Source organism: Myotis yumanensis, unplaced genomic scaffold (genome assembly GCF_028538775.1).
Source record: "Myotis yumanensis isolate MYYU_CA2020_CCGP unplaced genomic scaffold, mMyoYum1.0.hap1 SCAF_3, whole genome shotgun sequence".
Classification (NCBI taxonomy): domain Eukaryota; kingdom Metazoa; phylum Chordata; class Mammalia; order Chiroptera; family Vespertilionidae; genus Myotis; species Myotis yumanensis.
Genome location: NW_027223754.1, coordinates 31,639,324 through 31,662,355, shown reverse-complemented (window position 1 = coordinate 31,662,355; position 23,032 = coordinate 31,639,324). Strand labels below are relative to the sequence as shown.

The 23,032-nt window shown below is 44.3% G+C and overlaps 1 protein-coding gene across 2 annotated transcripts in view; it reads right to left on the bottom strand.

Annotated features, from left to right (window-relative positions):
- IRS2 (insulin receptor substrate 2) overlaps nt 1-10,793 on the bottom strand; it is a 29,306-nt gene extending 18,513 nt beyond the window's left edge. The window contains exon 1 of one of the 2 annotated variants that reach the window (XM_070408601.1): nt 6,291-10,793. In XM_070408601.1, coding sequence (XP_070264702.1) covers nt 6,291-10,302 — 4,012 coding nt within the window. In that variant the 5' untranslated portion in view covers nt 10,303-10,793. The remainder of the gene's footprint in view (nt 1-6,290) is intronic. The other variant, XM_070408602.1, reaches the window with a different exon arrangement.
- Nucleotides 10,794-23,032: the final 12,239 nt, after the last annotated feature.

The window sequence follows — 23,032 nt, the reverse complement described above, 5'->3', positions numbered from 1 at the left end:
GAATAATGCACAGAGAAATTATCACCCAAGTGAAATAAAAAACAAAATGTTATAGGAAAATGCTGGTGAAACAGCATCTTTGTATGAAGTCCAACACTATTCCCTTTGGCTTGAGAATCTTGGGTAAATCACTAGCCCTCTTGAAGCTGCAGGTTCCTTATTTTAAAAATTGGGGCTCCAAGTGGCCCTGTCTATGTCATTAAGGTTTTTGGATGTTATGTGATACTATACATATGAAAATGTCTTAACACTATGAAGTAAAGAAAAACACCTTTTTGAATTTTAGGCAAATATTCTGATACAAAGGGGAGAGGGGCTTGCACTTATTTTTCAATATTGATGAGAATAAAAAAATATTGATCAGAATAATAGTTACATTTTTGTCATCTCCAATTTCAATAGCGTCCTTTCAAAATCATTCATTGCCCACCAACTTTTGGTGTTGTTAGTTATACTTAGAATTTGGAGGCAAAAGATAGACTGATTTAAGTAACTACTTTTCAATTTGCATAGAAAAAGCACTATGTCACATTCACAAATACAGTCCAAGTTTAAAGATACATTTGCTTGCTCAAGTTTTATAAAGTTTCTGGACATGTAGAAGTGACTTTCTGCAAATTTAATATTTTTCTAGCTCAAAAGAAATCAGAATCCCTAAACTGACTATGTTATCGGGAGCCTAAAAGTTTTAACCAGATTCTATTTCAGCAAAATTAAATGAATTCAGTTCCAATACCATGCAGAGAAGTATACTGTATTCCTTGTGCCCACAAAACAATATGCAACATAAACTCTAACTCTCTCTCGTCAAACTTTCTTCTGTGCCTTTTATTTTAGTGCATAGTTAATGTAAGTCTCTGTAGCTATCAAGAAAGAAATCGAATAATCAGTAGCAATGATCAATCTCAGCATTTCCTCCACCTTGAGTGATAACTTCACCAGTTCACAAAAAACCTACCACTCAACTGTCTATAATAATCTACCGTGAATGATTCAAAATAACCACTGCAATCCCTGAGAACACATTCAAACCAACCGAGTTAACGCAGAAAGAATGTTCCCATTTAAATTTGGATAGCTCTGTTTTCACAAAACCTGCCACTGACAAATAGCATGAACTGATTATTACGGAGGTCCGGAAATTTTTTTTCCATTTGTCTACTAAAACGGCAACATGAAAATGCCTTGCCTGACTTGTATAGAGACACACGTTCTGCCTGTCTGCAGTACAGTCTGCAGAGAAGTCCCCATTATAGCAGCCCCAGGGAAGGGCTGGCTTTGGGGCAGGGCCTAGCGCTTTGCTTCCCTCCGAGTATTTCCCCCACTCTACTTGGCAGTGCCGATAAAAGAGTAAAGTTACATTTTCCCTTAAGTTTCTAAGGTGAAATGGGAACACTTGATTCTGTGCTACCCAAAAAAAACAAAACAAAGAAACCTCTCCACTTGCCAAATCTGATACCAAAAGTTAACTAGCTCTTGGAACTATGCTTCTACAGAAAATGCATTAGTGGGAATTTTAACAGAAAACCCATTATACCTGAGCTGTTACTAAAACTTCTGCAAGTTCTTCTCTTCAGAAAGACATTCATTTAAATACTAATAGTTCTAAAGGATATAACACCTTAACTATCTAATAAAATTCCTTTTGGGGGGGGGGGGTCTGTGGAACTACAGAAGTACCATACACTACAAGTTTTTCCTAATGTTTGACAACCAAACAAATTAAAACAGCGCAAGGGTGACCATTCTAATTAAATCAACCCCAAAGAGTGAAACTCCGGGGTTGAACAATGGATGATTCAACTAATGAAAGTTTAAGAGGTGTGTTTGCCTTTCACTGCAGCCAGCATGAAGAACCAAAACTGTCAATTTAAATAAATGTATATTCTAATTATACATTTTCATCTTGACACCATTTGACGACATCTCTTAATATGTAAACAAATTTTTTTAAAAAAGGTAATCAAAAGTATGGTCTTAGTATAGTTTCAGGATTAGGGCACTATTTTCCTTAATTGTTATTTTATTATGTAATTTAAGACACTCTTTCCTTACAATTGATAATTATCTATGAAAAAAAAAACAACAACAAACAAAAAAAAGTTAAAAAAGAAAAGAGGGGAAAAAACAATGGTTCCTGGAGACTGAGGTGGAACTAGCAATCAAACAGAAAAGGCAAACATTTCTTCAATAGGTATTGATTGGCTCCACTCAGACAACTATGAGTTTTTGTCTTTTCCTAAGAGAACACCCATTTACAAAAGCATCTTTCCTGTATATTCTCACAGTTTCAAGGTAACAAGTGTCAATAGCGTCATTAGATGTGTTAGCACATTTCTTTAGAAGAGCTTCACCACTCTTAATATTTACTATCTCCTGGCCCTCCCAGTGGCCCTGTGACACTGAAGGGAGAGGCTTATAATGATCCCATTTTACAGACGGAGAAAGTGAGAAAGAGGGATTAAATGGCTTCCCTCTGGTCACACAAAGACTAATTAAGATCAGCAACTGGAAACCTGGTTTCCTGATTTCTGGTTTAGTGTTCCACATACTATGTATGCTTCCTTCTACGAAGTACTATTTTTGTAAAGGTTTCTCTTTCAATAAAGGAAATAGAACAAGTCATGTGACTTTCATTCACGAAAGCCTCTGTGTTTTCATTAGCATCTTCGTTAGACAACTACGAATGGGGTAGGAGCAGGGCACATTATTATCCTATTATGACAAAGCTATCCAGCTAAAGCAGAAAAACATGCACAACAGAAAAAATAAGGGGTATTGTTTGTCAAGCAATCTCACTGGCGTTCTGAAAGTGTTCAAGTTCTTTGCTTTAAGACTTCAATAGGCAATACTTTTAAACATACATCCTGACTGCACTGTTCCTGTGGAAACATTCCTTATTCCATGATTCCTTTACCATAGGCTATGAATAAACAGACCCTTCTACTCAAACAGAATTTAAATACAGATGCTTCCAGTGGCAATTCTTACCTAATCTGCCTTGTACACATAGAAAAAACAATTTTAGAATAAAAATCCCACTAAAAACGAACATTAAAATACCTTATTTTTGGTATGTACCAATCTATAATCAAAATACAAAAATATGTAAGAGTTAATTTTTAGAAGTAGTTTTAAAGCATAGTAAATTCAGTAACATACTTCCAACTTCCCCAACAACTACAGGCTAACAGATTGGTTGGATTTTTCTACATGCACACAGATAAAATACACGGTAAATAACCTCCCCTACTTACAAATGAGATGCAAACTTTAGACTTAAATTTTTATTTTCTCTGGACTAATATGTCTACATTATGTACATCTATCTCAAGTGTACTAACTTTTAATTGGCTTGAGCATTGAAACCTCACCCCCACTCTCAATTATATTGTAAACAACTATCAAAGATTGCTGGAACCTTAGTTTTGGTCACCACTTATGCAAATATCAAACACTACCCAGGGCCCCCAAATGATTCTGCTTCAGTATAACCAGTGCAGTTTTCCCATGCAGAACCCGAGACGCTCGATGTGGAAACAAATATATGCCACTTCTGAGAGCCAGAGCAGTGCACGCAATAACCCAGGAAGTTCTTTTTCTAGTTCATCTTCAAAGAAATGCTTTGCACGTCTTCCTTCTAGAAATTATTCTCTCCAAGGATTAAATTATTAATCTCCTGTGAGCTTTTTATTTATGAGCACCCCAAACAAATGTCTACGGGAATACATGAGTTAAATACAAGTGGATGCTCGTTCTGAGTTTCTAAATGTTCGCCTGGCTTCACAGACCACAGTTTAGCCTGCACATTAATTAAGATGACACCCTCCTCTTTCCTGTTCTACTGTTCTCTGTGTTCAAATGAGTTTACTAGAAACCCATTTTGGCATGTGATCCTTTTTTTTTTTTAATGTGGTTTTGGCACAATGGATCAATTGCAATTATCAATTTTGTTTAAAAAGAACCCTTTTCCTTCTTAAAATGGTGTTTACCACACAGAATTTGGAAAAACAGCAACCAAAACGATCTCTCATCTTTGTTCAGCCACCATGAAACATACAAACTGCTGTTTTGATTTCAGAATCCTGAATCCTATAGGTTGAAAGGAATTTTATACTGGTGGGAAATCTTAAACAAAACAAGCTAAACAGGGTCTCTAGCTAAACTTATCTCTTGCCGTTTAAAATTTTCCCTAGTCTGAAAAGGGCATTATATCATACACGAATCACGTTTCTCAATGTATCTACTTTATCAAAAAGGCCTCGACTCCTTTTAGGCCTGCAGTCGCATGCACACTCCAGCTCACTCCTCCTGTTACTACAAGAACCCACTCCTGGGGCCCTCCTGAATCCAGTCCAGGTTTTTACCGCCTACTCCACCAAAAACAGTAAAAGGTGTTATGTTCTCAGACTGTTTTTCTGATTAGAATCAGATTTCAGCAGAATGTACTTTCATGTTCACTGTGGCATATACCCATTTGGGCATACCAAATAAATGTGTGTGTGTACACCCCACCCCCACCACCACCACTTGATTCCAGTTATACGGTGTGTTTATATGGTTTATGTCTTGAAAGGCAGCTAATCCTTAACTCCATGACACACTAGCAATTTTTCCGAAGTACCTGTAGTGCTTATTGTAACTCCAAGGAAAATGACCTTCAGCTGAGAGTCACCATTTAAGGGAAACATTCTGACAACTTCCAATTGATTTAATTAGATACTGAAGCACCACATTCCTTACAATTCTGTGACTCTTTTCATCTTTTATTCTATGGTTTTAATAAAAACGTAAATAGCTTTTCCTCTGTTATATTACAATAACAGGGCACTTACCCTACAGCTATAATTTTAAATCCCATGGATATTATCAAACACATGCTGCATTTAGACAGCATTAAACTGATCTGTTTACTCTAAGAAAAAAAAAGAAAAAGAAAACGGCATATGGATCCCCAAGCCACCTTGATCATCACCTTGTTGTAACCCCTGCAAACTGTTGACCTTAGAACAGCAACCATACTATGTGTTCTGTGGTTCCCACAGTGCCTCTATGTTACTAGCAACCCTGCAGAGAATCAGCTACACAATTAAAGAAGAAACCCTTGAACATCCCTCACCCTTTTATTTCTCTCTCTCCCCCACATCATTCAAAGTTTGGGACAGTCAGAATGCACCGCCAGCTGCAAAGCAAGCAGTCTCTCTCTCCTCATGGATATTTGATGAGAATGTGAAGAACAATACAGGGTACCAGCCTATCCGATTGTTCTTGAAAAGCCCCATGATGTTGTCTTCACTTGTTTTCTCTAAAGCACTGATTCTAAATCCTGGCGGCATATTATCACCTGGGCAACTGAAAAATGCTCCTGCCTCCACTCTGCCCATTGGATGTTTTATTTGAGTGTCTGGTGTGAAGCCCCATAGGTTATTTCTCATACCTCCTCGGGTGGGTCTGACCTGGGACAGGGTTCTCAAAGGACAGCAGCAGCAGCACAACCTGGAGACTCTCTTAGAAATGCGAATTCTGGGCCACACCCCAGACCTACTGCATCAGAATCCCTGGGACTTTGTACAGCCCAGCCATCCTGGTCTCAGCAGCCTCTCCAGGTGACTCCCAGGTATCCTCAGGTTTGAGAACCACTGCTTTTAAGCTGTGTTTAAGCGGCATTTCTATTTCAGCCCCTTAGGAGAAAAGGAACGTCTCTAATGGAAAAGCCCCTATAGTTTAGTGTAAACTGTAAATGCTTCACTGTTCCCTTTAGCGGCCACAAAAATGGGTGCTCATTTCCTAAGTGACTTTCGAGCCTGTTTTTATAAACTTTGAGGCTCAGCAAGAATCAGCTGGGGCCCTGCTCCAGGAAAACAGAGAGAAAAATGAAGGTTACAAGCCTGGGAGAAGTCAGAACTTCAGGGCCCTTCCTAGCAGAACTTTCCCACTCTCAGATCAAGAAGACGGGTTTCAGGTGGGGACCTGGAGAGCATGTCCAGTGTTAATAGGTGGGAAGAGGACTGTGAGAAAGAAGAAACGTTTGGGGCCAAAACAACAACAACAAATAGTAGTTCCCTGAATCGGAAGCTTCACATTCAACTCAAAAGATGCTTTGACTGTTCTTGGCAAAGTCTTTGGGGAAAGAGGAGGACACAGGAGCCTAAAGTAAAACAAAACAAGAAGCCGGGGCCAATATTTTGGCATTTAGGTCAAGGTACCAAAAGAGGGAAGAGGAGTGAACCCACCAACGCTCACCCACTTTCCCACCCTTCCTCCCACCGCCACAAGGTGAATGGCCTCACCTTTCACAATGGTGGCCTCCTTCAGGTGATGGGACAAGAAGTCAATGCTGGCATAGGTGTTGGAGGGCAGCGCTCCAGGGCCTGGCCCTCCACACACCCCACCGGTGCTGCCAGCCCCCACAGTGCTGATGAGACCCCCGAGGCTACGGGTCCGGCCCCAGGCACTCTTGTCGCCTGGCTGCGGATGCGGATGCAGGTGTGGGTGCTGCTGTGGAGACGGCAATAGCCCCGGCTCATCCCTTACATCGATGGCAATGTAGTTGAGACCATTCTGGAAGCCAGCTGAGGTCTCCCTGCGCATGGGAGAGCCGCTGCCCCCGGGGCAGCCAACCAGGCCCCCAGGCTGACTTGGTGTCCATGGCCGCGCCTGCTGGGGGAGTGGTGGCTGCGGCTGCCGAGGGGACGCAGGGGGCTCGTCACCCCCACCAAGGACGCCGCTGCCACTCCCTTCGCTGCTTTTCCTGAGAGAGACATTTTCCACGGAGGCCGAGTTGTGGCGCTTCGGGTTGTGAGCAAAGGACGGCGACACGGGAGTCACAGTGGTGGTGGAGGAGAAGGTCTCAGAGCTGTGGCGGCGGCGGCCCCCCTGTGGGTCTGCACGGATGACCTTGGCCCCCCGGTGGGGGTCTGGGGGCTGGCCAGCCTGCAGGAAGGCCTCGACCCCAGACACGTGATCCATGAGACTCAGCCTCTTCATGCCGGACGTGGGGCTGGTCACGCGGGCACCATCTGGCTTGGGGGGGGCCACGATGGGTTGTGGCGGGGTGGCAGCCACGCCAAAGGCCATCTCGGTGTAGTCACCATTGTCCCCAGTCTCCGAGGACGAAGAGGAGGCAGCACTGGGGCCCTGGGATGTGGGTGCAGGAGGCAGGCGGTACAGCTCCCCTGGAGGGGGTGGCGGAGGTGGCTGCAGCTGCGAACTAGAGGAGGGGGCGGCAGGGCGCGGGGGCAGCGGCGGGTACCCGGAGGAGGCCTCAGGGGATAGGAGGCCATCCAAGGAGCCCACGGGGTCCCCGCTCTGGGTATCTGCCTTGGGTGACTTGGGGGAATTGAAGTCCAGGTTCATGTAGTCAGAGAGCGGGGAGCGCTGCCGGCTGTCACTGCTCGTGCCCGGGGTGCCAGAGCCCAGGGACGAGGCCGGGCTGCTGGCAGACAGCAGCGAGGAGGACGAGGCCGCCGAAGCCAGCATCATCGGAGGGGCCGGGGGCGACAAGCGCGCTCCAGCCTCGCCAAAGTCAATGTTGATGTACTCGCCCGGGCTCTTGGGCTCGGGCGGTAGGGGGCACTCGTGCATGCTGGGCAGGGTCTGGAGCCCCTCCAGGGACAGGCGCGTGGGTCTCACTGCCCGGCAGCGCTGGCTCAGGAAGCCCTCGGGGCGGCCACTGCCACTGCCACTGCCACTCTGCCTCCCTGCAGAAGGCACTACGGAGTGAGGAGGCTGAGCGTGGCTGCCCCCACCGACCCCAGCCACCACGCTGCTGGCCGGGTGCGTGGTCCCCACGCTGGCCTGAGGCTCCAGCCTCTCCTCTTCCAGGATGCGCCCCACGGGGGAGCTCATGAGCACATACTGGTCGTTGTCCCCATTGCAGGTGTAGGGAGCCTTGTAGGAGCGGGGTAAGGAGCTGTAGCAGTAGCCAGGGACGCTCCTGAGCATCTCTCCAGCGCCCTGCAAGGCTGCGGTGAAGAAGTCGGGTGGGGTTCCCGCGGTGCCCGCGTCGCTGGGGGACATGTTGAGGTAGTCCCCGTTGGGAAGCTGCTTGCTGTCAGTGCTCTCCGTAGGCAGCTTGGTGCCACACCACATGCGCATGTAGCCACTGTCCTCAGGAGAGCTTTCCGCCGGGGAGCTAGCCTTGTAGCTGGCCCTGTTCACCGGAAAGGCCCTGCCGGCCACATTGGTGGGTGCCAGCGCTGCGGGGCCGGTGGGGGGCAGAGCTGCAGCAGCAACCCGTGGGTGCACGATCTGCTTCGGGGCAGACACGCTGGTGGGGCTCATGGGCATGTAGTCGTCACTCTTGCAGCTGCCACTGCCACCACCCATGAGGGCCGCTCCAGGGGTCATGGGCATGTAACCATCATCCGTGCCCAGGTTGCTGCTGGAGCTCCTATGGGACCCAATCTCAATGTCACCATAGTCCTCAGGATAAGGGTGATAGGCCACTCTGGGAGAAGACGTGGGGCAGGATGGGCAGAGGCGGCCAGAGCTGCCAGAGAAGGTGGCCCGCATCAGGGTGTATTCATCCAGGGACGCAGAGGAGGGCTGGGGCACCGCCCGCTGCCGGGCAGGTGTGGTCAGGGAGTAAGTCCTCTTCCTCAACCCTCTGTCCAAGTCCTGGGCTCCATCCCCTGAGACTCGACGGTAGGGGCGGCCACAGTGGCTCAGGGGCCTGTCCATGGTCATGTACCCGTATAGCTCGCTCCCACTCCCATCTTTGGCAGGCGGTGTCTCGGCGATGGACTCAGGCGTGTTGCTCCTGTGGCTGCAGAAGGCTCTCACGTCCCCAGGGCTGGAGCCGTACTCATCCAGGGACATGAAGCCGGGATCGCTGGGGGAGCCAGAGGCTGAAGCGCTGCCACTGGAGGGACGCTGGCCCGCGTGGTGGTGCAGGGGATGCTGCAGGTGCGGGTGCGGGCCCGGAGGCAGCGGGTAGGAGCCTGAGCCATGCCCGCTGCTGGACGACAGGCTGCCTGGGCTGGTAGCTGCTGGGGGCGAGTGCGCCACGGGCATGGACATGGAGCGGCTGTGTTGCAGGGCGCCCCCTGCCGGCGCCAGCGTCACCTTGCTCGCGCGGTTGCCGCAGCCGGCGCTCAGGGTGTGTGAGCGGCTCAGAGGTGTACGCACCGGCCCCGGGCTCAAGGGGCTCCCGGCCACCGACACCGGCCTGCCGCCCGCCGCCCCGGTCCCGGCCGCCGCGCCGCCGTCGCCCTCGCTGGCCGTGCGCACCCGGCATGAGTTGCACTTGGTGGCCGGCGGGGTGGCAGCCAGGCTGTCGGTGCGCGTGCGGCGCACCAGGCCCGTCTGGCTGGGAGGCAGGTTAACCAGGTGGTGGTGGCGGCGCGCGCCGGGGACGCTGATGGGGTGAGTGGCAGAGGAGCCAGACGACTGGCTCTTGCTGCGCGGCCGGAACTCGAAGAGCTCCTTGAGCGCCTTCATGGCCTCCAGGATGGTCTCATGGATGTTCTGGGCCACCACTGAGTCGTCAGCCTGCATCCACAGTTCTCCGGGGCCGGTGACAGCCGAGCGACCCACCTCGATAAAGAAAAAGCTGTCGGAGTGGCCGCAGCGGCGGATGTTCATGAGCTGCAGCGTCACCGACGGCTGCTCGCAGTTCAGCTTCACGAAGCCGATGGTGCGCGCAGACAGGCACAGGCGGTACACGCCTGTCAGGTTCTTGCTCTGGCCCAGGCCCTTGGGCTTCAGGTTCACCTGCCACACCTCGCGGTAGGCGGCCGTGGCGGGCGCCACCAGCCCGTAGCTGTCATCGGAGCCGGCAGAGCCGCCCAGGGTGCCGGGCAAGGAGGCGCTGCAGGACCCGGCGTGGATCGCGGTGGGGGCCGAGTCGCCGGCACCCGCGCGGCCCTCACTGACCAGGTCGGTGAGCGCGCGGTACCAGCCCTCCTGCTCCTGCTCGTTCTCGGCTGCCACGGCGAAGTACTCGTCCTTGGTGTAGAGGGCGATCAGGTACTTGTGCTTGGCGTCCGCGCGCTTGTTGATGTTCAGGCAGCAGTCCAGCGAGATGACCCGCTTCGGGGCGCCCGCCTTGCTCCGCCACTTCTTCTCGCTCTCATAGTACTCGAGCCGCGGAGGCTGCGGCGCCGGACCCCCGCCCGCTGTCGCCTCGTCGCTGCTCGCGCCGGGCCCGCGCAGCACGAAAAAGCGCTTGTGACCGTGCTTCTGCTTGCGCAGGTAGCCGCACTTGCGCACGCTGTGGTTGTTGTTGTTGTTGTTGTTGTTGAGGTTGGGGCCATCGCCGCCCGCCGGCGCCGGGGGCCCGTGCAGCGGCGGGCTCGCCATCCCGGGCACTTCAGGCCGCGATGCCCAGCCCAGTGTCAAGGGGCTCGGGGGGAGCAGAGGGGGCGCAGGCGGGGGCTGCTCCCTCACCCCTGCTCGCCCGCTCGAGCCCACGTCCCTTGGGCCCAGGAGGTGGGGAAGGTTCGGGGAGGCCCGCGGGGGCCGACACCGAGCGGTGGCGCAGCACCCTCCGCGATCCGGAGCCCCAGAGGATGCCCAGCGCCGGCGGTGGCCGCCGCCTGGCCCGGCTGCCCGTGGCCGCTGCCTCCTGGGCTCTCGGGCGGCGCCTGGGGACTCGCTGGCTGGGCGGAGAGTCGGGGTCCCCTAGTCGAGGGGCCGAGCCTAAGGCTCGCGCGGCCGCACTAGTCCCGCCGCCGCACCGCGCTCGGGGTGCCGGGTTGCGCCTGGGCACGCCGGGTCCGCGCTGCTGCCGGGACTGCTGCTGCTGCTGCTGCTGCTGCCAACGGCGACCAGGGCTCTTCGCGGTCCCCGCCGCACTGTGAGTAACACATCGCGCACCGAGTGACTGAACTAAGAAGAGCAAAACAACATGTGACTCGGCGTTACGCAGGCACACACTGCGCGGCCGCCCCGCCCCGCCGCCTGCATTGGCGCCGCGCCTCCCGACGGATGGCACGGGCGGCCAATGGGCGTGAGGCGCGGGGGGGTGGACCGCGCGCCCCCGCCCCGCCCCCCTTTCTCCCCGGCTGCGTTTCCCGCCGTCCCCGCCCTCTCCCGCGGAGGCTGGGGCCGGGGCGGGGTGGGGGCCGGCCCAAACCTCATTAATCAGAGGCTCCTTGTGGATGCAGGCGGAGGAGATGCCACCCAGGGCGGGAAAAGGGGCGCGCAGAAGGGGCGGGGGCCAGCCGCCGGGCGGAGGGTCCTTCCCTCTCGCTTTTACTCAATTAATTGGGCTCAGAACGTCCGCCTGGGAGGAGATCGGAGGAGAAGACACTGCAGGGGACGGGGGCCGGTGACGATCCAGGCCCGATACCGCCCTCGGCTCTGGGCGCAGGGAATGGGGTAACACCCCACTTTGGCCCTTCATTGCCCCGCCACCGCCACACTCGCGGCGGGCAAGAAAGGGTAATGAACTTGACTGCCCTCTCGTAATCCCCTCCTACCAACACACACTTCGGCGAGCGGATCCTGCGCCCAGACTCAGGGTGGGCGCGCGCCCGCCCGCCGCAGCGGGTTTGCGCCTGGGTGGTTCCTTGGTGCCCCGCCGGCGGCTTGTTTACGATCATCACATTAGTCACCGGTGAGCTCTAGATCGATATCAGCTTCGTGCCCCTTCCTGGAAGGAGAGCCGGGGTGCGGGAGGGGCCGTGGGGCCCCCAACTCCCCGCCACACTGGTCGCGGGTGGCTCCCAGGGCCCCACCCTCCAGGGGTGCCCTTCCCCCGCACCGGGTCTAGGGCTTTTTCCCGGGCGTCATCAGCACCATTCACTTGTCTTGAGAAGTTGAAATTCTCTGTTAGGGATGCAATAGAAAGAGGACGTTAAAAAAAAATGCTGTTTCCATCGTGCCGGGAAGAGGGTGGGCTCCAGCGAGAAAACAGCTTCGTGATCCTGGTGCCCATGGCGGGGTAACCCCTCCCCCCCCCCGGGGTACCCCTCCCTCCCCGCACCGACCCTGGACTGCCTGCACAGAGGCGCTGGGAATGGGCGGCTCCAGACCTGTACGTCCTTACCAGGCAGCAACTGCTGCGTTGAAGATGCCCTTGAATAAGTGCTTTTATTTTTATATCTGCGCCGCTTTTGACTTTCAAAGTGGATTACAAATAAGGACCCATACAATGGCTTCTCGAAAATGACAGAAGTGAGGGCTACCGGTGAGGGTGGGAGTTCCTGGGTTGAGATCCTATCAGGCTCAGGGGCTTGCAGAAACTAAGAAAGCTAGTAAAACAAACCCCTGTCTACTTAAAAATAAAAGTGTCTTCATGAAATAATTTGAAACAATAATGTGGCTATTTTTTTATTAAGCCCTGCCTTTGAATGTCCTCTGTAGTCTATAGCAGCCTTTATTTTTTAAAGATGTAATGAAATCTTAAATCTAAGGAAAATAAGTAAAGATTGTAATTTTTGAAAACGTGTTATATTATAACATATTATAATGTAACATATGTGTAAGAATGTGGCAAAGATTCTGCTGGCTAACATGTGTAAAGAGAACCCTACTTACATGAAGATCATAGCATTTATAGCAAGCATACACTTATGAGAAGCATGAATTTAGGAAGAATAATAAGTGAGGCAAACATAATAGAATTTGCTCAAAGAAGTATATTTGAAGTTGCACCTCCATTTGAAACCATGCTTTAAAAAATACGGCTAGGAATGCCATTTGTAAGTGTGTGTGTGTGTGTGTGTGTATGCATTTGTGTACATATGTATATATAGGTGTGCATGTAGGCATGTGTGTATGTGATGTGTGTCTGTATGGGTATGTATATGTATATCTATACATGTATAATTGTGTGTATGCTGGGGGACCCACCTTTATGGACATTGTACTCTGGCTTTTTTATTCTTTTAGACCCTGTTGCTCTTTCTATGTTAACAAATGTTGCCTAGCAATATGTCTACTCAGATGAAAGGATTCTTATCTTAGGGCTTGAAGAAAATGTGGTTCCGTTTTATTGGCTTTGTGATGATTTACATCCCACTATAAGGGATGTTAACAGGCCTGCCTGTATGTTCAGTGATGCTAACTAGCAGACAATTATCATGGGGCAGCCTCTTTTCAGCATCATGCAATAATGCTTTCTTCTGCAAAGTACCCTTAGCAATTGTTTCATGTTTTCTTTTTGATTCAGACTTTAATACATTAGATTTTCACATATTTATTGAATATTTACTTGCTGTGCCCATCAGGTGTTCACAGCGTCATCTGTTTTTTCCCTTAGGACGATTCTAGTGTCAAATGCCAGTATTCAGGTTAAGGTGTCAGGGGCTCTAAGTTGGCTGTTTGCACTTTCCCCCATGTACTGCCTCAGTCACCAGTTCGGGGCAGAAGAGGGGAGGGGGAGGAATTATCACCTGTATCAGTGGTGTTCTCATAGAAGATCACAAATCTACAGCAAAACTGCAAACTACTTGTCTTTCCGACATCTTAGAACCTCTAAATACAAATTCTATTCTTATTAAGAAGTCAGTTCATGAAACTCTGTAATTGGAAGTATCCCAGTCTTCCTCCTCCACGAAGGAACTCGTTGTCTTTCTCCCTTTCTATTGCCAGATAAGCTATTTATTTCCTTAAAGCTTGTTCGACACCTTGTGATTTTCCAACTGTTCTCCCATACTCTTTCAGCAAAAGTCAGCTAACAACATCTGCCAACCTGCTCTCCATGCAGGCTGGGTACTGCTTGTGTGGCCTGTTGCCAGCAAGCAGCCTGGATGACATTTTTTCTCATGGTCCGGGATCTTTCATTGGAAGTCCTCTTTCCTTTCATGGATAACAAAATGGCCATATCTCTTAGCAAGGAGTGTTTTTGTTGTGTGTGTGTGTGTGTCTGTGTGGTTTTTTTTTTCATAAAATTGTATGCATTGACTCTTTTTATTTTAAAAAAAAGTCTTTCCTGGGATAATTTAATTGCCTTTCAGAAAATAGTCCATTCATTAAAATATAGATGTTAAAATGTATAAAAATCTATACTACTTATAATAGCAAGCATCATTTATACTTTCTCTGTTTCATATAGAAAGGGCATGTTAGGAGGAGAAAAGTAGATAACATTTCAGTGCTTAGGTTTTTTTTTCTTTTTAGTTCATAACACTGTAACTGCTTGACAGTATTTTCTATCTAGATTAACTCTACCTGAAAATTTACTAGGGAGATCATTAAGTGGAATACTATATGACCAGTTAAAATAGCTTTAAATTAAAATGTACTTTAGGAGGTATAGATTTTAACTTCAGAGGTTTATGTCACAGGATATATTTGTATTTTAAAAGAATGGCAACATTTCATCACATTTTGCTTTATAAATAAAGTACTTCAGTAACTCATTTAATAAGTTTCCCTTTCTCTGATGAATGAGCCATGCAAAGACAGAGTTTTCCTCATCTAGGATTCATAAGGGGACTTTCTACATTATAGTGGCTAGGTTTTTTTTCCTTCACAAACATATTTGCTAATATGTTTCAACTGAAATTTCGCAAGAGTTTTGTAACATGCTAATTCTGAGCAGCAGTGCTTTATATGAAAGAATGTAAACTGTTGTTCAGATCACTTGTTATCTAATGTATGGCATTCCAAATGTCTAAAGCAGCGGTTCTCAACCTGTGGGTCGCGACCCCTTTGGGGGTCGAACGACCCTTTCACAGGGGTCGCCTAAGACCATCGGAAAACACATGTATAATTACATATTGTTTTTGTGATTAATCACTATGCTTTAATTATGTTCAATTTGTAACAATGAAAATACATCCTGCATATCAGATATTTACGATTCATAACAGTAGCAAAATTACAGTTATGAAGTAGCAACGAAAATAATTTTATGGTTGGGGGTCACCACAACATGAGGAACTATATTAAAGGGTCGCGGCATTAGGAAGGTTGAGAACTACTGGTCTAAAGGATCAGGATTTGTTAATAGATCATATCAGTTCCTTGGAAATTGTAAAGACTTTCCACTTTAGTATTTATTTTGATCATTAAAAATACTGATATAGTCCAGCTGATATGGCTCAGTGGTTGAAGGTCGACCCAGGAATCAAGAGGTCAATAATTTGATTCCTGGTCAGTGCACATTCCCGGGTTGTAGGCTCAATCTCCAGTAGGGGGCGTGCAGGAGGCAGTGGATGGATGGTGTTTCTATCTCTTCCACTTCCTTCCTCTTTAAGAATCAATAAAAATATATTTAAAAAAATACTGATATATTTCCAATAGTCTTTTTCTTAAATATTCATTTAGAGAGGAAGGATTTTCCATAATAAAGGAATATTTCATGTGCATATAAACAGAGCAAACTACTATAGATAACCCACTTTCACCGATAACAATTAATCCTGTTTTGAAGAATACTCATTCAGTAGGCACAGGAACAGCTAACCGAATATTAAAAACATTTTTGTTTTAAATATAATTATGTTGAAGAAATTTAAACATATAAACGACCAATTACAAAGTGACTACAGTTAGTAACTTAAAATTCTTATTAATTCACCACTGGATTTTGCTATGTTTGAATGTTGAAAATGTATTTCTAGATTTTTAAAAAAATCTCTCAAAGACTACCCATGATTGAAATAATAATTTTACATTATTGACCGTATGACATTACTGAATCATAAAAAGAGCAAAAGGTTTCTTCTTAGAACACTCCTCTTCCTGGGAATGCTGTCCCTGTAACCTAATCACTCACATTTTGCATGACTAAATTGATGCCTGGTGTGGTGATGGCTGTTCGTGTTCTAGCTCCTGAGTTAAAAACGTTTGTTTGTTGTTGTTGTTTTCTATTAGAACAGAACAAAATTGCCTGCTTCCCAATCTGTAGCTCATGAGCAGGTGACAGAAGAAAAAGTCTCTAAAATGACAAAGCTATTTTCTAGGAGAGGGAGGGGGGATGAGCAGTGAGGATGGCTGGTAGTGTCCTTGAACCGAGAGCAAATGTTAGGAAGGGGAAAGACCAGCCCCCTGGTCATTGATCCCACTGTTTGTTCTAAGAGTTAGCTTTCACCTGTTTTTCTAAAACTGCTCAGGAGGTAAATAGGACACGAGCTACCTTTTCCGCCAGATGCTCTACTGTTTTTGTGGAACTGAATTTTAATCAGAAATCTTCCACTTTTCTGCCGTTCACGTGCTGTTTCCAGGCTTGCCTTTGAGTCTGTTTTCTTGAGTTGTTTTGAAATCCAACCCAAAGATAACAGAGGAAATGTGACCCGCTCTTGTGAATGCTGCCACCAACTGGCAATGTTTCTTCCCAAGGCAGAAACCGGCTCTCCTGCCAGTTGTCACAGCCAGAGTGGTGGCTGCTTTTTTTGAAAACTGGTTACAACCTAACACACATTTTTTGGGGGGGTACAAATCTTTAAATAAATTGATAGAAACAATTTGAAATAAAACAAAGAAATATTGACAATGAGTGACTAAGAAGGATATCAGATGACAAATAAGGAATGGATACATTAGTAAGTTTACCAACTTATTTTTATGGTTGAGTAAGTGTTAAGCTAATGTGTTCACATTTTCTAATACGTTTTATATTTCAATTTGCATATTTACTTACCAATTTGCATATTTACTGTGCCAGTTTGTAAGATTTTAGAAAACTATCTAGCCAACAAAATAAAAACAAACAAGAACCTACACTCATGATTGTTTTGGAATATTTGCTAGAGCAATCCTAAGAGTTACAATCAAGATTTGCTTTTCTTGTAGGTAAACATTTAATTATATTTCTCCCCTAAATTGGCCTATCAATCTCATTTTTCATTTTTTTAAGAGTAAGCCAGGTCCTATTAAAAAGCAAAATTTGAAAAAAGTATGGATGGGAAATAAAATACATTTGAAAACTATAAATAACGGAAACATTTTAAAACTTTAAATGACAAATAGCAGTTAATATGTCAAATGTAGCTATCTTTTTGATTAAAATAATTTGGACTTATGTACTCAGGACTTATTTGTCAACTCTAAATGTATAAATTACATCTTTTATCTTAATTGCTTTAGTCTCAGTCGTTAGACAATGCAAATGATAGAGATATTCAAGTTAGTGATGGTATTTAGAGCTAAGTTATCTAAATAGAGTGAGGGGATCAGAAGACAATTTATTTGCTATCAAACATGTTCTTCAGGTACCTTTATTTGTGGGTGAAAAAAAAGCTTGTATATAAAATAGCAATAATAAAAATAATAATAACTAGTGAGAGTAGTTTACCAGTGCATTTATGTAAGTTAAGCCATTTGATTCTTACCAGTCTATGGGATAAATAAAAAATATATTATCTTCCCATAATGCCAGTATTATAAATATATGATAAATATATGATTCTAACACAACTGAGCATGGAGCCTAGATCTTTAAATTCCTCTACTGGGTAATCTTTTCTAACCTGTCCTGTGAGTGTACATACATGTTTAAGAAGCATGATTAGCTGTTTACATATGCCTTATGTTTTTTGCCTTGTTTAGAACAATTACAACACAAATGATATTAACTAAAGTGACTTGAAGAAATACGGATTAGTGAGGTTCACAAGAAAATAGATAAAGCAACAACTTGTGAAATTAAAACAGATGCCACCTTTTGCCATTTCCCGGGGACTGTTAAATGTTAAATAGAGATTTCAGTTTAGATAAACACATTCTAAGAATTACTACTGGAAGTGTAAGCATCAGCCTGTATTTCGAGTTTGCTACTTCTTAAATAAGATGTCAGCTTATTGTCTTACTAAATGAGAGAAAAAATAAAAATTACATTAAATTTTTCTTAAAATTACGTTTTATATTGCAGGAATGTCTTTTTAGATAGTAAAGAATATGAATTAAAAAGTCATGTTATCCATCCTGAAAAGCAGCACACAGAAAATAAAATATATGAATATTTTGAGACATGAGATTTTTCTGTTTTTATTTTGATAAATGTGTACCTGGTTTTAAAACTTGTACAAACTAAAAATGTATCCCAATTTCAAAGTTGCACCCAAATCCTTGACAGTATAAATTAAAGGGAAATTAATATGCAGATTGTCATTGACCCTCATTACTTTCCAGTTATACAATAATTAAAAAGTAGGATTATCATTTATTATGCAGGTGGATTTATATCTTTCTCAAGTCAAAATATAAAAAAAACAGCAAACATTGAATTACTAAACATGTGTTAAGTATTTGTTAAGTATCAAGCATATTTTAAGGAATTATCTAAAACAGGTCTTTGCCCCTTGCATTTTCTATCTAAATAATAAGGCACTATTTTTCTTAAATTATTTATGTTTGAGTAACAACTACATGTTTAACGATATTGAAGTCCTTGTCGTTCATTTTCTAAATAAGACACATCCATTTAAAAGCTTCTAAGGGTGTTTAAACTCAGAGGGTGCTTTCAAAGTTATCAGCTGAATATTTTGCAGGGAATGAAATTGTAAATAAAGTCTCTAAATTTCGTTTCATGGAAATTAGTTTTAATGAGTCAAACATCAATAATTCTATTTAATCTATTTTTAGGTTAATTTTTAAAAAGCTAATGTTTTATACTATTGATTTCTTCTTCTTGTACCTTTGTTAAATAGTGTTACATAATTTGGAAACAAAAATTGTTATATGTTATTAAAACCATCATCTGGCATTTTTCTTCATTTCCTTAATGCTTTATTTTAATTCCTAATGTTGCTATATTAGCCTCTTCGTACTAATACTGCATGGTAGATAAAATGGTTTTTATCTTGACCCCAGGAAGTTTCACAAAGTATCATATGTCACATCATATTCAGAAAAATTCTAGGAAAAGGTGACATGAAAATATACTAAGAAAAGAAGAACTGGACTTCATTTTGACTAAATAGAACTAAATTTTAATTAAAATTTTGTTTGCACTTAAAAGAAAGGGAATAAAGTAAAAGGTAAAGTGGGACAACTTTAAAATTCATGTTATTTTAAAGGTTATTTTATTTGATTGATGTTAGGTATTGAGCAGGTAATATCCTCATTGGTTTGCAAGCGATCCAATCCTGCAGCTTCCTGTGGTGTCTCCCACAGCCACCTTGCTGTTAGGCATCTTCAGTGTGCCCCACAGACGCATCACCCTGGCTGCCCCATTATTCAGTGTTCAGTTAAAGAGTAACAACTCCATTTGTAACTATACTGAAGTCCCTGCCACTCACTTCCAAATGCTCCTTAAATATAATGAAACTATTTGCTATTGGTGTCTCACTGTTAATTTGCCATTGGTTCTTTTTTAAAAAGTTCTTAAACAAGTTCACTTTTCTCACTTCTAAATGGTGTTTGCATCCTAACTAATTTTATAGGAGGGGAAAACCCTTTTTAGTCTCCCTGAGTTTGTTTTCTGGATAGTATCCCCAATCATGATTGGATTACAGTTTCAAACATAATAATGCGTAATTGCAACATTCTAATGGTTATAACCAAGTGCCCGTTTTATAAATAAGACATATCCATTTAAAAGCTATTAAGGGCACTTACACTCAGTGCGTGCTTTCAAGGTTATCAGCTGAGTACTTGGCAGGGAATGAAATTGTAAATAAAGTCTCTAAATTTCGTTTCATGGAAATTAGTTTTAATTAGTCAAACATCAGTAATTCTATTTAGTCTATTTTTAGGTTAATTTTTTTTAAAGCTAATGTTTTATACTATTGATTCTGCCTAGGTCTAGAGTACAAGGAATTATCTGCTTAGTATGGAATAACAGTGAGGTTCCCAATTACATAGTCTGGTAAATTCATACTAACCCCATGAAATACTGAATTCTTTTAAATGTGTCAATATGTTTCAAGCATCTACTTTGTGTTAAACACCATGTGTGTGGTCCTGTGGACACCAAAATGCAAACCTACAACAGCCCTTCCACCTGTATCAGCTGGTAGGGAAGTCTTCCATTTCCCAAACCTTTTGCTGGGCAAGTGAAATTTGCATGTCCCTGACCTCCCTTTATTCAAGCCATCTCTAGGGATTGCTTTGCAGCCAATCGCCTTAGCCCATAAAATAATGGCTCCCTCCAGGACAAACAGCTGGCTTACTAATTTCCTGCTACAAAAGAGGTGGATGCCTCAAGCCCAGTGTGTCGGCTGTGAAAATGCCCCTGCAGGGGTAGTGTCCATCGAGCCTCTCCATGTCACCTTCGTCATGCTTGGGGAGAGCAGAGCAAGAGGAACAGAAGCAAGTTTCTGGCCAAAAATATTGGATCTGAGAAGCTCATGTCCTCCGCCAGCATGCCTGTCATAGCAGCAGGCTGACCCATCAGTTTGTAAAAAAATGTGAAATGACGCGCCCCCCGCCCCCACCCTCATTTGTTAGAGAGCAACCAAAGGACTTGTATGCATGCATATTAGCATAACCAATGGACACAGACACGGGCGGTGGGGGCTTGCCCGGGATGGGAATGGCTGGGGTGAGGGTGGGGGTCAATTGGGGAAAAAAGAAGACATATGTAAAACTTTAGACAATAAAAAAAAAATGTGAAATGAAATCTCAGACCCCACAGTACCCTCAGGAAGTTCCCAGTACCCTGGGAAAGAAAGAACCTATAGGCAGATAGCCAATTCAAAGGGCTAATTGTGCGAAGTTCAGAAATAGGTCCAACTGCATAGGGGAGATTTGTGTATTATAAATTTTATTTCATTGGGGAGAAGATAGATCATGGGTTTGGCATACTGGAAAATAAGTCTGAAGACACATTAAAGTTGAGTCCCTGGTTTTCCACTAAAATGTCAGATGAATCAAAGTTTTAAATATTAAAACATGAAACCATAAAATTTAGAAGAAAATGAAAGAACTATTGAAAGATGCGACTTTTTGAAAAAGAATTCTGTGAAGAAAGACAGTAAAAACAAAGTCAAAGTATAGATAGTAAACTGGGAAGAAATTGCAGCTAGTGTCACAGATGAAGTGCTAATTATGTATGTGTGTATATATGTATGTATGTATACATGTATGTATGTATGTATTGAAAAGTTTTGCAGTGAAATGGACACGTGAAAGAACCTATTGGAAGTGTTTGGGAAATAAAGGAGGAAAAAGCATAATACTTTCTAGGTCCATTGTGTTGTTGAAAATTGTCAGAATAGAATAAGACGATACCATATGATTTTGCTTATGTGTGAAACCTAAAAAACAAAGTAAAAATAAACAAAGAAAACAGAAACTAACCCATAGATACAGAGAACAAATTGATGGTGTGAGATGGAAGGGAGGCTGGGGGAATGGGTGAAAAAGGTAAAAGGGACTAATAAGTACAAATTGGCAGGTATGAAAATAGTCACAGGATGTAAAGTACAGCTTAGGGAATATAGTCAATAATATTGTAGTAACTATACATGGTGTTAGATGGGTACTAGACTTATTTGGGGTGAATACTTTGTAAGGTATATAAATGTCTAATCACTATATTGTACACCTGAAACTAATATATTGAATGTCAACTGCAATTGAAAACTTAAAAAAAACAAAATTTAATTAAACATAAAATAAAGGCAAGGGCCAGTTAGGACAGCCCGGTGGGAGCAGGTGGTTGGCTTGAGATAGCTTCTGCTGTGGGCAGATGTCTGTTGAATGGAAGGATGTATGTTAAAAAGCTCCTGTAAGAGAATAATAAAGAGGCCAAAACGACATATAAAAGTAGGTGAAGGATCTAAAGACAAAGTTCACAATAATGAAAATAAATGCAAGAAAGTATTAAACAAATGAAAGTTTGTTTAACCTCTCTCATAAGATAAATGCAGATTTAAACCACAGAATGCCACAATCGTTCACCTATCAGATGGGCACAGATCGAGAAGTTTGATAACACAGCTCATTTGCCAGAATGTTGGGAAAGGTTTCCACACGGAGTTGCTGGTGATACAGACCGACACAGCACCTATGCAGAACTATTGGACTATATCTATCAAAATGACAAATGCTGACATTCCTTGGCCCACAATTTAACTTCTAGAAATTACTAGTGCATATATGAGATGGTTTCTTTACATTAATATTTATTTAATTATTGTTTAGAATAAAAACTCATGCACATGTGTGAAATAATATTATTGAAATATCTTCATTACAGTTTTGTCTAGAGTAGCAAAAAATTGGAAGCAAGTTGAATGCCAACAATTAGAAGTGGTCAAATTTTAGATAGATGATAGATAGACAGGTAGATAGATGATAAATAGATAGATAGATAGATAGATAGATAGATAGATGATAGATAGATGTAGATCTATATCTATATATCTCTATCTCTACATATCTATATATATTTCTATATCTACATATCTATCTATACCTCTTTATCTATCTATTTATCTATTTATCTATCTATGTATATATTCATACCAGAATATTGTGCAAGTATAACATGAATGAGATAGCTTTATTTATGCTGACTCATAATATTTGAGGATACAGTGTAAGGTGAGAATATAAATCACAAAACGGTGTGCATAGTAGAGTGATACATTTTTATTTTTAAAAAAAGCAGTGTGCCTGTACATATACACCTTGGAAGCATACTCACAAAGCTGGCAACCCTGTAGACCCGGGAGGGGCAGGGGATGGAGACAGGGAAGGACTCACATTTCACCAAGTTACTTTTTCGATTTTCTGAATTTTGTAATGCAAGAATCTATTAAATCTATTAAATCTTCAAAGATGTGTTTTAATTGTTAAAAGGTCAGTAGGCCTTGGTGAGAGTTTGAGTATGAGGAAGAAGGGAAGAATCAGGAATGGCTCCTGAAAGATGTGCACAGTAACTGTGCACACAGCAGTGCCCTTGATGTGGGAGGGGAGACTGGCCGAGGAGAGAGGGTCCAGAGGGGGAACTGAGAGAGTGCTTCTAGACACCGGAAGCTTAACATAAATATCGCAATCCGAGAGGAGATATCAGGTAGACCATTGGAAAGGTTTGGATGGGAGGTATCAGTTTGGGAGTCAGGGGCATACAGCTGCCTTTGAGTTTGCAGGATTAGCAAAAATCTTATTCGAGAGATGAGATAGAGAAGACCACCAGGATTGTGCCCAGACCACGTTAACATTCTAAAGTCAGGGAATCTAATGAGTCCCT